The following is a 17,549-nucleotide window of genomic DNA, read 5'->3' as shown; positions in this document are numbered from 1 at the left end:
CTCTTCTCCAAATCTCTATCATGTATTCCTGGGAACCCCTTCTTGGGGCATGCCACTGACTCCTCCCCACCTCTCATGGTAAGATAAAGGGCCCCCTCTTTGATGACAACATAAGATCCCTTGCATTAGTGTATGTTGGCCTTACTTCATTATTATAGCTGTCTACCTTATGGGTTTGGATTACTTATCAGATTGCAAATTCCTCAAAGGAAGATATAGATATAATAACTCAATCATTGGTACCTGAAGAAACTAGTAAGGCATCTGCATTCTGTTAGGAATTCAATGAATGGAAGGATTGAGTAAATAGAAATGTTACTACCCCTTTCCCCAATGTCTGACATCTCACCGTAGATTGTAGCTAATTGGCCTGAGTGCCAATAATTTTTCTAGCTTTTCTAGTTCTTCTTCTAGAACTCTGACCCTGGGTCTATATCTTCAGCAATGTGGAAGGTTCTTCTTGAAACCAGATTGTCCAAGATATTTCTACCAGTTTTTCTCAGAGTAGCATCACATTTCATCAATTCCTGTATGTCCCACATATAAGACTCTTTCAGGAACTCGAAAAGCAGGAGTGTCAGTCACTACCATATTCTAGATCTCTGGCCACTCCTGTTAGGGGGCACCTTGGTAGTGGGCTAAACAGCCCAACAGCCAGTCTTGCTGATCTAAACTGCCCACAAAATGATCAACTCTCATTTATTACCAAACTCCCGGAATGCTCTGGATCAAACATTACCAGGACTGTAGTTAATATGCATAAAGCTCTCTATAGGACTCAAAGTCACATTATGTCAAGGTTCTATTGCTCAAAAAAATAATTCCACATTCAGAAGGAAGAATCTTTGTTTTAGGATAAAGTAGATTTTACCTGAAGGTCCCGCAAGGTTGTCTCATGGGTGTGCGCATCACCCTCTAGAACTGAGTATCCGTCTAGCTTTTCTTGTTCTTGTCCCAGCCACACCTGAAAGGCCTGTAGGTCTCTCTGATACTCTTGGTGCAGACGAACCAGTTTTTCAGATTTAGTAACCACTTCCTGCAATTAGCATTTAGAAGAATTTAGAGAGAAAGCAATGCATTATGATGCATAGTCTCAAAGTGCCCTATGAATCCATTTTTGGAATTTTAGAAAAGCACAATTTTTAAATCATTAGAATATGAATGCTTTCCTAGAAGAATAAGAAGACTTTAAATTTTATTTACAAAATAAAGAAACAAATATTTCAGGAATTAAAATGGATTTTAAGATCATTTTGTTGAATTAACTCCCTGAATCTCATTTTTTTTGTGAAACATTACACAGAATTTTTGCTTTTCATAAAAATTCACTTTTGTTAATGATGAAAATTGAATATTTTTTATTGTGCCTTAGATGAGAATTTGGACTCATTTTGGATTTAGTTTTCTAAACTCTGTCAAATAAGGTAGGATATGTTCTTAAAAAGTGTTTTAATTTTCTTCATGTGGTCTATTTGAAAAATGATAAATATTATGATTATTTCTTACTTTAAAAAATTCTCATTTTTCGATAGACTATAGCATTTATAAGTTTTCATTATAAAGCTCCAACAAATTTTTGTCAAATTGGTACATTTCTAGAAATTTTTAGTGAATATTATTTCTACCTCAGCAATTTTCATAAATGCTTACAATATTTTGAAAGTTTTTGTTTGGTTTTGCCAGAGATGCATTTAAAATCTTAAAATCCATTTTGCTTGTATTGTTCTGTCTGGTCTTACAAGGGTGTCATTACTGAACATCAGTGAGCCTTGAAATAAGCACAGCTCCAAACACCCCAGTTTGGGTGGGTCTCCAGGAGCCTGGTTAGCCGTACCTTGGCTCTCTCTTTGATTGTTTGGTATCGTTCCTGCAGATCCTGGAGTTCTAACTGGGTGACATAGTGCTCTGTCATGCCCGCGCCTTTGACTTCAATGGTCTCCAGCAGGCTGCTATGACTCAATACTTCTTCATTTAACAACTAGAGAACATTTAAAATAAATAAATAAAACAGTTACTCTCTGTACCACTGTATCAGTGATACTGCTAAACCTAAAATACTTCAAGTACGTAGTTGACAAGTGACCTCAAGTCACCCATCTGCCCATCCATCTATCATTTTACACATCTAAATGATATAGATACACATGTGAATGTACATAGGCATATCTGTCTTTGTGTATATTTCATATCTGCTCCAGATCTTCAGATACTATTTTGCAATTAACTACTTTAAATTTCTACTTTGCTATCTCAAACTTTATCTCTCCATAAATGGGCTGCTCAGTTCTGCACCATCCCCATTCTGCCCCAGCTCCTGTACAATGCACTTTCCCTTCAACCTCTTTTTCAAATAGTAAAAGCTACCACTTCCTCCCAGATGGCTAATCCAGAAATCTGGAAGTCTTCAGTTGTTCCTGCCTCTCCATCCTTCTATCCATAATGAAGCCCTGTTAGTTCCCCCTACCAGGAGATCATGATATTGTCCCCACATCTCCTGTAAGCTCCCTAGCCCAGGCGCCCTCATCCCTCACTGGGACTTTGCAGCTGTCTCCTAGACAGAGTTCCTGCCACCAATTCTTGCCCCAATCTTTGTCCCATACTCCCCACAGATCCCTTTGTGGTAAAATGTTTCAGGATTGAAAAATAAAATATGTTACTCCCCAGCTTAAAATACCAGTTATCTCCCCATCTGTGGCAGGACCGAGTAGAAAACCCTCAGGGTCCCCACCATGGAATTACATGTGATCAGGTCCCTGGACCTGATCACCCCGTGGCACCTTTGCCTGCCTCTCTCTGGTCCAGCAGTACACTGCCTTCCTCTGCATCACTGATTGCATCAGGTCCTTGCTTCTTTCAGGGCCTGTGCCCATTCTACTTAATCTGTCTAGAATTGTCTTTCCCCAACTGCCTCCCAGACTAGTTTCTCTTTTAGGGCTTAGTGCACATTCTGTTTCAGAGAAACAGTCTTTTAGGGCTTAGTGTACATTCTGTTTCAGAGAGATGTTCCTGTTTCAGACCATCCCTGTGCCTTGATCTCAAAAAATCTACATTAGCCCTTTCCAAATTACTTCCTCTCACATTTCATAGTACTAACTTACTAGTTATTTATGGATTCGTTTACTTATTGCTTGGTGTATACGTTTCCAGTAGAACCCAGCTTTGCCTGTTTTATTCACCTAGAATGCAGCACAATACCTGCCTACAGCAACTTCTCCATAAATACTGATTGAATAGATATATAGTTTAATTAATTAGATGATTAATTATTTTAATAGGTAATAAATGTAGATAATTATGAAGCAGAAAATTATGATTATACTAAATTACAGATGCATAAAGAGACCTAGAATATTAAGGGACTTGCATAGGTTACATAAGAACATTTAGTCGTTCAAATGACTTCCACTCATCATTTGCTTGGCATCTGAAAAAGAGTCAAATGCTTAGGAGGAAACAAAATTAAGCACCTCTAACCACTGAGGGAGAGGGACACAAAATTTACAAAGAAATATGATATAAGTGCTCTGAGAGAATAGAACAATCTGGGCTGGCTTAGGGGTACTGCAGCCAGAACAATTTCTGGACTAATTCAGAAAGGTCAGTGGAGGCTGTCAGGTGCAGAGGCAAAGTGAGGAGGCCTCAAGGAGGGAAGAGATTGCATGAGATTCAGTAAGAGAGGAGAGGGCAGGAGAGGAGGAGAGGAAGATGGCAGAGGAGATTAAAACAATCCTTTCAGACCTTGGGGGAGACTAATGTTACCTTAGAGGCAAGTGGAAGGGAGGTGAGATGTTCACCTTGATACTAAGATAACAGGAGATGGAGACAAGAAGCAAGGTGAGAAATTAGGGTGTACTGGAGTTCAGGAGAACGGGATGGATCAGCAGGATTGGCGATGATGTGACTGAGGAGGAGGAAGGAGGAACCCGGGAAAATGAGTCAGTATGTTCAGTATGGAACCATCCACAAGAATCAAATTGAGAGTACAAAAGCTGAAGAATTTCAGTGCAGCAGGTAATAAGGTCAGCTTAGGACATGATATTCCAACACACCTGCCCTGGAGCAGGGCTGTAGCCACAAATAAAAGGTTTCCCCAAGTTTATGTTTGACTTGTCAATGAAATAGTTTAAAGATCATACCCTTAATATTATTTATTTAAAAAATCTTCACATGCAGTCCTGTATTAATATGAAAATGTTATGAAAAAGTGCACATGGGTAGTAATTCAAAAGGACTTGATAAAAAGAAGCATTTTACTTCCTGGTGGTGAACAGTAGAGGCTATGAAAAGGTCTTATAAGTGGCTAAATTTTAAATGGTGTGTGTCCCCAAATATAGGTGTACATGATTTTCCTAGCAGAGGAATTTTTTACTAAGAAAATAATGACAAGTTAAGAAGCCATTAGAAATGATAGTACAAGGCCAAAATATAATCTCTCTATGTGTGCAGTCCTGGCATACAGGTAACATTTTTATCTGACTGTGGTATCCTAAAAAAGCCCATAAGAGATCCTTGGCACCTGAAGTCCAGCTCTAACCTTGGCTTTGCCGAGCGCAGTCACCTTCTCCCGCAGCTCCGCACACTGCCTTTCGGACTCATTGAGGCTGGCTTCCACCCCGTCCATCCAGCTGGAAAACTGCCGGACGTCATCCTGATAGCTTGTCCATTTAGAAAGAGCTCCTTCAAGCTGACTGAAAAGGATTTGAAAGGAAAATATCCTTACTGAGAGTCCTTAGGAGCTGACTTTTGTCACTGTGCCTCTTGTGTCCACTCGAGTCAGCAGAGGATCCAGAGACCCAGGATAGGGGCAGACTGGCGAGTGGGCAGCTCGCCTGTGCTCATGGAATGCAGGTCTAGCTCCCCAGAGAAAAGGCCCCCAGGAAGAGCAGGACTTTTCTGTTGAGCTGAAACTCTGGGCACAAAGAGAACCAACACTCAACTCTATCAAGTCCAGCAAGACATTCAGAGCAGGAGACAAATGAACTGTACACAAACCATGAGGCAGGAAAGAAAGAAGGAAGAAAAAGCACAGTAGCCATGTTTCATGAGATTTAAAAGTCATTAAAACACCAGGGGAAAATAGGGTAACAGTCTTTCAAGTAAATACTAACAGTTATTTCTCTTGCAGAAAAGTACTTCTTTGTGTCCATACGTATGCTATGTACCTAATTCCTTTCATCCTATGAATTCCATTCACCATCTGAGCCTGATTTTCCTGCTGCAAGTTGAATGCCTCTGTGTCAGGTGCTGTCAGTGCCTTGTCCTCATCCTCAGACCCCCAGTGCTCTGTTCTACCAGTCCCTAGCTCTCTCAGCCTTAGGATGTTCTCTCATCCCTGATCCACCTTCAGAGTGAAGGCACTGCAGACGAGGAGTGCCAGGGGACTGTCACCCTGGGGCCAGCCCTCCTCCACCCTTTTGACTCATGGGAGTGTGTCTGCAAATGCCTCTGCTTTTGTGCCTTTGGGTGGGATGACTCTGAGGCACATGCTGTGCAACAGTTCCCTGTGTCACCCAGCCAGGTGAGTTCCTGGTGACCCACGAGGCAACCTGTTGGATAATACACCCTTTAATGCCTGCCTCCCTTACTTGGCTTTCTTTCCCATGTCTAGCTAGTATCTCCAGGGGTCATCTCCCTCATAAATACTTAGTTTTAATCACAGTATTTCTCTAATACAAAGCACTTATTTATTTTTTGATTTTAAACAGCAAACAATAACAGTTAGTTTAGTTAGTTATACTAAAATGTAGTCATAGTACTGTAGTGCAACATAAATGCAAGGTTATACTTGCTAGTTTCTTTTGCTATGAGAAGAGAGAGAGAAGGAAAAAGGGGTAAAGTAGGGGGAGGGGACAGACAGAAGGAAGGGAGGGAGGAAAGGAGGGAGGGAGGGAGAGAGGGAGGGAGGGAGGAAAGGGCAGGAGCCACAGGACAGCCTGTTATTGAAACATTAAGCTGATCCTTCAGTAAGGCTTGCCAGTGCTTGGGTGTAGTTTTACTTACCTTTTACAACGAATGGCTGCAGACAAGAGGGATGCCCACCTCTCCTTCACAGCCTGCAGCTGCTGCTGGATGGCAGGAACGCCTTCTGGAGAAGTGTTCTGCAGGACATATTCCCCCCTGGTCACTATCATTTTCATCTGAATCTCCTTTTCCTGTTTCACTGATAGCAGAGCCTGTAGAAACAAATACAGAATCCCCTTGTCATTCGCATGTTAAATAGGCAACAGCTTCAAATATTTCAGAGCTCCTGAAAGTGGCATATGCAACTATGCCATGGAGGCCCCATGGGAAGTCAGTTGCTGGTGAGTGCCAGGAGCCAGTCACCAGATACCCGCTGGTCTCTAAGTGGCCTGGGCATTGCAGGTTTTGATTTTTCTCTGAATGATCCCTTCCTTCCACTGACGTTTTATGTTCCTAGTTTTAACAAGGGGAAGGAAGTCTATATTTTAGTAGCATCCATGAATTCTCAAAGGTCACAGGATGCAGAGCTTATAAATGTTGAGATTCTAACACACATTTCTATAGAAATAGATTCTGGGCTCCAAGTTCTTCATAAGCCTTATTCTTTCTCATGTGAGAAGGAAGTTTAGATTCAAAGTTATAAAGTTGGTAGTGTCATCCAAAGGCAAAGCTTCTTCTCTGCTCTTTGTCTGGATATTCACAACCCTCCCCACCCCAGTCCTGGTTCAGCCTCTCATGGCCCCTGAGTCTGCTACAGCAAGAAGGGACTGCTACCAACTTCTTATGTCACGTTGGCTCTTTCTCTTGCTCATACTTGCCGCCTCCCTGGTGCCATTCTCAAATCTCCATTCAATCACCTTTGCCAGGATAATTCCCTCCATGATTCTTAAATACTTGGGTAGGAACCTGATTTTCTAAGAAACCTGCTCCACCTCTCAGCTCTCTCCCCCCTTGCATAGTTCCACACCTGAGTTTCCATGATACCCATACACACATCCCCATCTGTTATTTTCCCCTGCATTTCAACCTCAGTCTCAATGAGATTCCTGAGGACAAAGGCCACTTCTTACTCATGTCTGATTCCTTGGTGTCAAGACACAGTGCCAGTCTTCTGCAAGGCGCCCAGGGGATATGAATGAAAGGTATGATTAGGAATGAAGGTAGATTAATTGTTTTCATCACAAATGCTACATAGAACTGATACCTTAGGATAGGAGAAGAGTAGACTAACTGACACAGGCAGGCAAATGTGTTGAATAAGGTGGACAATGTTTTGCCTTCTAAAAAGTTTCATTGAAATATTTTCTTAAAATACATGGGGTCATATAATTTTAAACTAGCTTCTTAACTGGATATCAAGCAAGCAGCCACATTAGGTTTTATTTTGTATTTTGTTAAGCATTTTTAGGCAAATACATCTAGGGTCAAATGATCCATGAATGCTTGGGCATAATCATTAGCAAATGGTATCACACCCACAAAATATTCTGAGACTTCTATTAGACACGGTGTGATCTAATCAGATCAGGTAGAAGGAAACTTGAGAAATTTTGAGAAAAACAAATTCTGCAAGTCGGAGATCTCTTAAAATGCACACCTCAAGCTTGAGCATCCTGCTGTCCAACACGCTTTTGTCGGATGTTGGGTGACAATAAGAATCCAGCATATGAACGGTGTCTGTCATCCAGTCTTGCAACTCTTTAACCCCAAGGGAGAACTGATTGTGCTCTGCAACGATTCTGTCCAGTCTCGACACTTTCTCCTGGGAAAGACAGAGACAGGTTTTCACTCTCCACTCCCCACCCTACACAGCCCAAACCTTTCTTTAATTGATGGAATTTCCTCCTAATGCCTCGTCATAATAGTCTTCAGCTTTTGTTTATCACATTTGGCTCAACTGAAACCACCTACTCCTATTGACATACATCGTTTCAATTTTAAAAAATAATTGCCTGAGATTTTGCAGTATTTCTAAATTATATATATATGTGCGTATATATATATATATAATAAAATATATTTTAGTTGATACATAATAATTGCACATATTTACAGAGTGCAGTGTGATATTTTAATACAGCTGAGACTACTCATGTTGTTTTATTTAATTATAGGTCATATCCAACATAGTGTAGACTTTATAAGGCTAGGATATAATTCTTAAAGCAAATACTTACTGCCTGTTAATATCTAAGTAAATACAAATGAATAAAAGTTGTTCATCATTCATTCTAATTTTAGGCATGTACCTGATTCTTGAAAAAATAAAAAAGGGACTTATTCATAGAGTAAATATGAGTATAAATGTAGAATATATCAGTGTGACTATCTCAATGATAGAAATATTTGAAAATTGAAGACTTAAATTATGAAGTTAAATTAAATTAGAAATAATGAAAATTGAAGATTTAAATTATCAGACTCAAATTATTTAAGTAAGTTTACTTAATAGTGAGGCCAAGGCAGGCCTGCAGCATACCTGTGAATGGGTTTGCATCATGCTGGTTGACTGCTCTCGATGTGCCCTAGGGGGTCCCATTTACCTTTTTACTAAGCTAGTTGAAGATATTTAATCAGTTATATAAATCACTGACAATTCTGAACTCTGCTTTAGAAACTAAACTGAAACTCTCAATCCGTATATCTTTGAGCACTATATAATGAATATGTGGAATTTAGGAAAAAAAAAAGATTATTCCCAACTCATTACATTGAGTCTGATAAAATTTCAACTGCTTTGAGTCCTTTTTTTTTTTTGCTAATGGAATTTAATTCAAGGTGTTTTGGAACAAAAACTCTGACTTGTGCCTTATGTGTATGTCCTGAGTCTCCAAAATCAAAGCCCTGAAGAACATATCATTTCAGGAATAAAAATGAAGTATTTGGGGCATTCGTGGAGATAAGAATTCTCCTGGGTCTTTGAAACCTCCCTTCATGTTTTCAGAGAACCACACTAAGAGGCACAGAACACATGATGCACTTGGATTGCAAGCCTGGGGAGATGGCTCTTGCATGTCTTACTGCTGGGTTGGAGATGCCCTCCTTGGGCGAGTCAGATGGACGCCCTGCACAGCTCCAATCTGCAACACCAACATCGCTATGGCACTCACACACAGCACACGGCAGGCATTACCTTGGTTAGATTGCTTAGCGCTAGATACTGAGAAGACAGCTGCGACACTCTGTGCATAAAGCTCCTGCTGGCAGCTTGTCCTTCCCACAGCTGCTGAGCTTTCTCTTTCAGCCTGTTGAGCTGAGGCTCGTAGCAGTGAATTTCCTCAAGGACAGACTGAAAAGCACAAGCAAGTTACCATTCAGAGGCTGGGGGAAAGCACAAGGCAGATGGACGGACGGAGCTCTGGACCACAGAACATGGAAATAAACACTGTCAAGCGATTGGCATCACCTGAAGGCCTTTGTATCTCCAAGCTACACACAAGTGGAGCACCATGGGGGAAGGAAACAAATCAAACCTCAAAGGAAAGGAGGAAAACATACAGTAGCTGTCATAAAGAGGGGAGGGACAGACTACATCTCAAGGTGGCATAGTCTAACTCCAGAGTGCCCAGCATGCATCTGAACGCAGGCCTAGTGGACAGAGGAAGGGACAAAGATGCTCTCCAAGGCATCAGGTCTCATCACCTGGAGCTTCTGCTGCTCCCTCCTCTTGGCTGGCAGATCGTAGAGGCGGCTGCTGCTTTCCTGGACCAGCTTCTCCGTCTTACTCAGCCAGGTCTGCACAGGTTCTGCGCTTACCTCAAAGTCCTTCATTTGGATCTTTAGATTCTGCAGGGTTTTAGTATCAGGGGCAAAGCAAACAAAAGTCAAGCACCAACCTCTTTATTTGCAATTCAAAGCCTACTTCCCTCTGGAACCACCCCTACTGCCCATGTTCCCTGCTTCTGGGAGGTTTTGTTCTTCACGTGGATACCAGTATAATTTCTGAACATCCTTTAAGAACGTTCTATAGTTAACCTGCTTAAAATATATGTTTCTATAACTTTTCTGAGCAAAACCCAAGAGATCACACCACCTTCTCACTTCTAGGCATTTGTTTTTATGCCAGTGGTTACAGATTTTTATCACAGACTGGCTACACTGTGATTTTCACCTGCTGCAGGCTGGCTGGTCTCCATGCCTAGCTTATGAATCCTGGGAAGGGAGAATCTGTGCCTTGCACTTCCCAGGACACCCCATGGTACCTTGCAGAAGTATAAATCATCTATCTATCTACCTATCTATCTAATCTATCAATCAATCTAGTTTACATGTTTCTTATGTTCTCAGTAAAGTTTATTCTGATTTCGAAAGAGAAAATATCAAATAGTATGGTGTGCTTCTTATCTAAGAATGTTGTAAATACTCATAGACAGTCTGTGAGGAAACTATTAGCCCCAAAGTTAATAGCATGTCATTACAGTTCCATTTCACATTAGCAAAGATGTCTATATCTGCTGTCCATTACTTATAAAGTGCTAAATTGATGTGAATTTTAATGTTGTTTAGACTACCATGTGAACCAATTAAAGAGTGTAAAAATTAAATCAGCACTTCAGGATAGTTTTGTCCAAAAGCAAGTCTATAAAGTTAGCTGAAACATCTAAGTAGCACAGACTAACAGAGCCTGTGGAAGAATGCCCTAGGCCCCATCTGTGCCAGCCTGGGATATCTACTGTGAGGGGACACTGGTGTCTCTATTCTCACCTCTGAGGGAGATGGGTAGGCTATGGGAGTACTTTGGACAGTTAAGACATTAATAGTTGAATGTCTTACAGGCACACCAAATTTAATGTAAACTAAATTGAATGAATTATTATCCTTTCCATAATCATGTCTCCGTTGATGGCATCATCATCCATGCATTCTAGAAACTGAGGACTCACACTTAACTTCTTCCATATGCCCCTTGTATAATTAACAACCAAATCCTGTTGAGCTTTACCTTGGGGGTGAATTTGCCATCCTGTTATTATTTCCTTAATTTGTTCCCTCATTTCTTTTAGCTGGACCATTATGAAAAGCTTTCTTTGGTCTTCCAGCTACTCACTATTCCCCATCTGGTCCATGCTGTGCTCAGTGAGCTAACAAGTTTATCTCTAGCTTAAAGACCTGCAGATTGCTGACTCCGCCTTTCTCAACTAGGTTCTAGGAGCAAATTAATTCTCAGTGCCCCAAAACATCCATTTTATGGAATGAATTTATTTTCTTCCTATGCCCTACAATAGGATGTTAGGTTTTATCCTTAGGAAAACTGTCTGGGTTCAGATAAGGAACTCTAGTCAAGAGTCAAGGTCAAACTGCTTAGTACAAAAGATAGTTCACTGTCTGGCCCTAATCTTTGTCTCCGGTTTTATCTCTGTTGTTGCTGTAAAATTTCACATCAGTATCAGACTTCTCAACATCCCCCATTCATTGTTGGCACTCATGACACTTGGGCCCTGTGCATTCAGTTCCTTCTAGGTGGAATTCATGCCCACGGTGGCAAATTCAAAGAATGCTCGGCCATCGGTATTCTGTTTAAATGTCACCTCTCCGGACACCTTCCTTGACTTCTCTAAATAGTCAGTGGCATCTGTCTATGAGTGACTTCTACCCCTGAACATGCCTGTATTAGATTACAAATAGCTCTTTGGGGACGGTTACCCTTCCAGAAAGTAAACTCTCTGAGGCAAGGCAACAGATTGGCCCTCTCAGCCACACAGTGCCTGGCTTATTATAGTCATTATTTTATTTATATATATATATATATTCCTAATAGGACAGAAGGGAGGGAGGAAGGAAGACATGCACCAAATCAAAGAGTTACACCCATCATGAAGAGAGGCAGATTAAGGAGACAGGCCCTTCTCCTCCTCTTCCTCTTTTCTCTTGAACAAGGTAATTTTGCAATCACCGTGGATGCTTCAGAGCTCAGGGCACATTACACTAAGGATTCCTACAGGCTTAGTGGTAGAATTTCGGGCTCTGCACAATGGCTGCCACACTAGTAATCAAATGAGGCCTGCGATGGAAGAAAGGTAGCTGTTAGCATCGAGTTCCTGCGTTAGGAGAGAATTAAGGAAATACTCACTTTCTCTCCCTGAATAGTAGTTCTCTACAGTTATTTTTTCCTGCCCCACTAATTATGGTCATGATTACATTCAGGATCTATTTTTCCAGGAAGTATTGTTTTAAAAGGGAAAGATGTTCTCTTCTCCATGCCTCTGCGTATTTTCCTTGAGAGAAGAGTGGATATGTTAAATAGATGATCGTAGAAGAACAAAACCTTTGCAGTGTGGCAGTGAGAACCCTGTGCTCATAATAAATGGTCTCTGTAGAAAATGAAAGGGCATCAACTTTCTCTCTTTGCACACTTAACCCCTAAAAAACCTACTACCTGATGTTTTCATAAGTTACGTCCTCTCATAACTAGCATTTTGTAGCCATAAAGGAATATCTCCCAAACTTGAGTTACTTCAAATGAAACATTCAGTACTGTGCTTAAATGTTCCCTAGTGAATGTGCTTGGGCAAGTTTGTGGTGAGAGGCCCTACTGTGCAAGAAGCCACCTCCTTCCTCAGGATTGCTCACACTTCCAGCACCGAGCTGTCTTAGAGCTATTCAGTTGTCCACCAACATTCAAAGAGTGGTGACTACAATTATTGACGAGGTCCTTGGACTCACTGAAACTATGTTTTAACTGACAACAAAGAGGACCCTGTGGTTAGCCATATCATACCTCCAAGGCAGATTCCTTTTGGTGGAGGTTTGAATGAAAGCTCTTCCAATCTTCTTTTGCAGTTTCAACCTTGGCCTGGACACTTTTTGCTTTCTCTTTGGTCAGCAGAGCACTCAGAAGTTCTCCCTTTGACAGCATCGTGTTCAGCTTATGCTGCCCATTTTCACTTTCTGATGAAAACTCCTAGAAAGAAAGGCAAAATATGCTATATTTGAAAATTCTTTGATTTTTTTCCCCATGTATTTCTTAGTGTGAAGAGAAGAAATAAACTATTTTCATATGCTAAGTAACCTAGGTCTTCCTTTAATTGTCAAGTTGTAAGGTATTTTATTTATTAATATAAATCCTGGCTTATTCCAAAAAGGTTGTGAGATATCTTATGAACTATGAACTATTAAATAAAAAAAAATAAACGAGAGGAAATGAGGATCAGGAGAAAATAAGAGTTGCAAAATGATCTCTGGCTAAGTTTACATTACAAAATAATGCCCTGTAGTTCTGTGTAATTGGTGGAGCTTGATTTTGACTCTGAGCATCCTAGCTTCCAAAACAAGAGTAAACACAACCAGGTACGGGACTGGACTCACAAGACCTGTGCAATACAAACCATCTGCTCAGCAGAAGCACAGCTGTTCCTAGAAGGAAACAGCAGATGAATTTCCCTGGGAATCTTAATGAAGTAAACACTGTTACATGGAGTAAATGGCACCATGATTAGCAGTTTATAAAAAGAGAACAGCAGAGTAATTTTTAGGATTGTCTTTATGAAGGACAAGTCAATGGCATAATGCCAAGAGTAACTCAAGAGTGTGGCCACAGCATGTACTTTTCCCCATGATGTGGCTGGATCCAAGGAGGGATCTCATCCTAAATAACAAAAACTCTACATTATACAGTAAATAGCCATTGACATTTTCAGGTGAAAATGTTGCATAATATTTTATGCAATGGAAAAGACATGGAAAGCATAAGCTCAAGGTTATTTATTCTAGCAAGAAACAGAAGCATGGATGTTCTGTATTGTGGATTTTGATGAAAGAGGCTTGTTATAATTTGGGTATAGTTTGTCTTCCAAGGATCCTGTATTGGAAGCTTGAACCTTGGTGTGGCAATATTAGGAGGTGAGCCTATTGCAAAGTAGGTCCCTGGGGACAGGCCTTGGGGAAATTCAGTTTGTTCTCTTGGGATCCAGAGTTAGTTCTCAGAAGATTATTCTTAAGGGGCAAGCCTGGCTTCTTCCTAGTCTCTTTGGTTTCCTGTCTGATGATGAGGTCTCTTGTTCTTCCATGTGCTCCTGCCATTGTGGTGCCATTGCCATGAGATCCTCACTTAGAGCTGAGCTGACACCACTGCCATGACCATGAACCTTCAGAACTGTGAGCACAATAAACCTCTTTTATTTACAAAGTAGCCTACCTCAGGCATATCATTATAGTCATGAAAAATGAACTTATATAGAACCTTACCAGAATAACTGTTTTAATGGAGGTACTACCCCCATCCATGGGACTGGGTCAGAGAAAAGCCTGGCCTCAAAAATTGTACTGAGTTTCTCTAGCACAGGCAAGCTGGTAATTGATGCTCGAAGATTCTACTCCCTAGCTTGGAGAAAAACTGGAAGAATTTTCAAAGGGGAAAATTTTCAAAGCAAGAGTTATCTCACTATATTATGAACAAAAAATTTTAAAAGTCAAATGTATATGGACAGTACCACTTCAGAGATTGCTTCCAGCAAAGAAACTTCATCTGTGGGCACTTACACATGGTTTTCTATGTACATATGCCCTCTCTGGGGGAAAAAAAAAACCACTCAAATTTCATAAGCAATCACTCAAGACTGTTTGTAATCAGAAAAATCAGACATGCAAAAGTTTGAAACACAATGCTACTGTGTATAAAAATTGTTGGGGTTGAAGGTGGAGTATGAGATGGCACCGCAAAGTTGAAGTTAGATGAAGGAAGACTAGGAAAAAAAAACCCCTCCAAACTCAAGCAAAATCCAGCTGTAACTATTGCTGTTTTACACATCAGCTCTGTGACTTCATTAAAACTCTTTGACCCTATTTGTATATTGGAAATAAGAACCATAAGAACCTCACAGTTCCTAATGTGGTTGGAGTGAAAATTGAATGCAAAAATCCACTTGGAATGTACAGGCTCATTGCTCATTGCATACAAGAGCTTTGATTATCTCCTAACTTCTCATTAATACATAAAATAGCATGCATTTATGAATATAAATGGACTACTTTCTTTTCCCTTGTTTCAAGTCAAGCATTTATTTGAAATTTGATTTTGTTAAGCAAAACTTTCATATGCAAGGCACGTTTCTAATCTAATTAACCCCTCTTATTAGAATTAACAGATAAATTCTTACCTGTATTTTCTGAAGACTTGTCGTCACTTCACTAATATTCTGAGGTATATCAAAACATTTGGCGGTAGTGACCTTTGCATTAACCAACCACTGCTGGAAATCCCGGAAGGCTTTTCTAAACCTTTGCTGCAAAATCTGTTCTTTATTCTGGCAGCTCTTGGATGCTTGCAAACAAAGACTGAAAAAATGATTTGAAAATTGAATGAAAAGGAAAAAGATAAAATTGATTAAAATAATATTTGATAGAAATGAGTTCTTAGAATATACATTTATTTCTTTTAGTAATGTATTTTATGCTTAACTAAAATTATTATTGAAATCACACTTAAAATAGCTTCTACTTGGTCTAAGTTTCCTCTTTCTTTCTTCTTTACTTTTTTTTTTTTCTCTTTTTGAGATGGGGTCTCACTATGTTGTCCAGCCTGATCTTAAACTCATGAGCTCATGTGATCTTCCACCTCAGTTGGAATATAGTAGCGGGGACTACAAGCATGTGCCACCATGCTCAGTTTAGCTCTAACTTTGTATAAAAATATTTTGAAGCTGAGATGGTGATGGTGCCTGTTGTCCCACCTCCTCCTGAGGCTAAGGCAGGAGGATCTCTTGAGAGCCAGGAATTTAAGACCAGCCCAGGCAGCATAGTGAGACATTAAAGAAAATAAAAACAAAATATTTTGAACACCTGGAAGGTTCTTGCTCACCAGTTATATTCTTTAATCAAGCCAGAAACTTTCCCACTGTAAGTACTCAGGTCTCTGGAAAATCGACAAAGTTCATTGAGCTGAGACTTTAGATCCTCGGTTGTGGGCTCTGCTTTTTGTAGAGCATCTAGGATTTCCTAAGAGAGAGAAAAAAAACAAGCATTTAAATTAAGTAATTTCCATATCCTCACATTATGTATGCACAAATCATTATTAGTGATTTAAATCATATGAATTATTAGTGAGGAACAAAATAATATAGTAAATTCAGTAAAGAAGTGAGGCCTATTTGTAGGACCTCACCTGTATTCTTTTCTAGCCACAAATATATACTTCAGCATCAAATGTAAAATAGACAAAAGCTTAAGTGGTCAAATGACTCAAATTGAGATAAGAAAAAGAAAAAATATCCTAAATTATTAAAAATAGTCTGGTTAGATCATTAGGGGATGTGTATATTATGTAAAGGTAAAGAAAGATCATTTTGAAGAAAGCAACATTTATTTTAGATTAGTGATATATGTAGTAATTGATTTCATGGAGTACATACAATTAATTGACATTCAGAATTCTTTATAATCCACAGGTCTATCTAACTAAACTAGCAGTTCATTCATCTCCTAGTTTCATTCTTAAAGTCTATTATGTGTCCAACATTTTCCCGGATTCTTGGGTACCTTTCCTCCAATAAATAAAGGAAGACTTCATAATTCAATTGATGAGAGAGAGATGTGGATAATCACAGTACTGTATGTACTTAATCCAAAATAAAGTCTCAGGGCTTGATGAGTACAACTCTGAAATCAAAACCATGGTCACCTGGTAATGCAGGACGATTTGCAATTACAGCATTCCTCTTATAGGACTGTCACAGGAGGAAGTGAGCTCATGAGTGTCAAATACTTATCACAATTCCTGGCATACTGATAGACGCCTAATTAGCAAAATTAGTGGGAAAATGATTCCTGGATATTTAGATGAGACTAAGTGGATAGTGGTTATGAAAAATAAAAAGCTAAAATAAGTTAAGGAGGAAGGACCCACAGATGAGTAATGACTCAAATAGTGTTGCTGTTACTCTTATGATCCTCAGAGATATTTATTGAGATGGCCCAGATGATATTTTTAGACAAAGATATTTATTGAGATGATCCAGATCTGTAGAGAAATCACATCCCTCATCAATAGACCAGGTCTAGGCTGCAGCCTCATCCTGGTACAGGGTACCACTGTCTTCCCCCTGCTGTGCAAGAGATGTCTAAGGATCATCTTGGCCTTTCCCACGTGTGTCCCCTCTCACTCCATGCCAGCGATGCTCTCGTTGCACTCGAGTCCCTTCAATCACTCACTCCTTTTACATCTTCATCACATCATTCTGGAAATTCACAATGTACTACTAATTTCATTCCCGTTCTCTGGTTTCCTTTCCCAGATTTTGTTGCCTCTTTATAAAAGTCTGCATCTTGGGGCTGTCCCCCCACCTTCCTATTTGTCAAGTTGTACTCAGACCTTAGGATTCAGCTCAAGTCCCAGCTCCTCCAGGGATGCTCTGCACTCCTTCCTGCCCCCTGGGATTTCTCATCTGAGGATACCCAGCACCTCATGGGCACTTGTTACAACGAGGGTCCCTACTGATTCTGTACCTGTTTGTCTTTTCACCTGAACTGTGGACATGAGTGCAGGGATGGGGTTCTCTTGGTTTGTCCACTCTTTATTTAGCTCAGTGACTGGACCAGAGCGTTTAAAACATTTTTATTTACAAAATTCACAAAAGTAACCAGTTTCTCTGTGA

At 40.1% G+C, this 17,549-nt stretch overlaps 1 protein-coding gene across 15 annotated transcripts in view; it reads right to left on the bottom strand.

Annotated features, from left to right (window-relative positions):
- Syne1 (spectrin repeat containing nuclear envelope protein 1) overlaps positions 1 to 17,549 on the bottom strand; it is a 428,203-nt gene that overhangs the window by 195,683 nt on the left and 214,971 nt on the right. For all 15 annotated transcript variants that reach the window (XM_078018867.1, XM_078018877.1, XM_078018878.1 and 12 more), the window contains 10 exons: positions 15,758 to 15,894; positions 15,057 to 15,234; positions 12,680 to 12,862; positions 9,604 to 9,747; positions 9,095 to 9,250; positions 7,559 to 7,723; positions 6,001 to 6,173; positions 4,535 to 4,688; positions 1,835 to 1,978; positions 872 to 1,036 (listed from right to left, as the gene is read on the bottom strand). In XM_078018867.1, the coding sequence (XP_077874993.1) occupies positions 872 to 1,036; positions 1,835 to 1,978; positions 4,535 to 4,688; positions 6,001 to 6,173; positions 7,559 to 7,723; positions 9,095 to 9,250; positions 9,604 to 9,747; positions 12,680 to 12,862; positions 15,057 to 15,234; positions 15,758 to 15,894 (1,599 nt within the window). The remainder of the gene's footprint in view (positions 1 to 871; positions 1,037 to 1,834; positions 1,979 to 4,534; positions 4,689 to 6,000; positions 6,174 to 7,558; positions 7,724 to 9,094; positions 9,251 to 9,603; positions 9,748 to 12,679; positions 12,863 to 15,056; positions 15,235 to 15,757; positions 15,895 to 17,549) is intronic.

This window comes from Ictidomys tridecemlineatus, chromosome 8, assembly GCF_052094955.1.
Source record: "Ictidomys tridecemlineatus isolate mIctTri1 chromosome 8, mIctTri1.hap1, whole genome shotgun sequence".
NCBI lineage: Eukaryota > Metazoa > Chordata > Mammalia > Rodentia > Sciuridae > Ictidomys > Ictidomys tridecemlineatus.
Note: the sequence above shows the minus strand (reverse complement) of the source record. Positions and strands in the feature narration are given on the sequence as shown.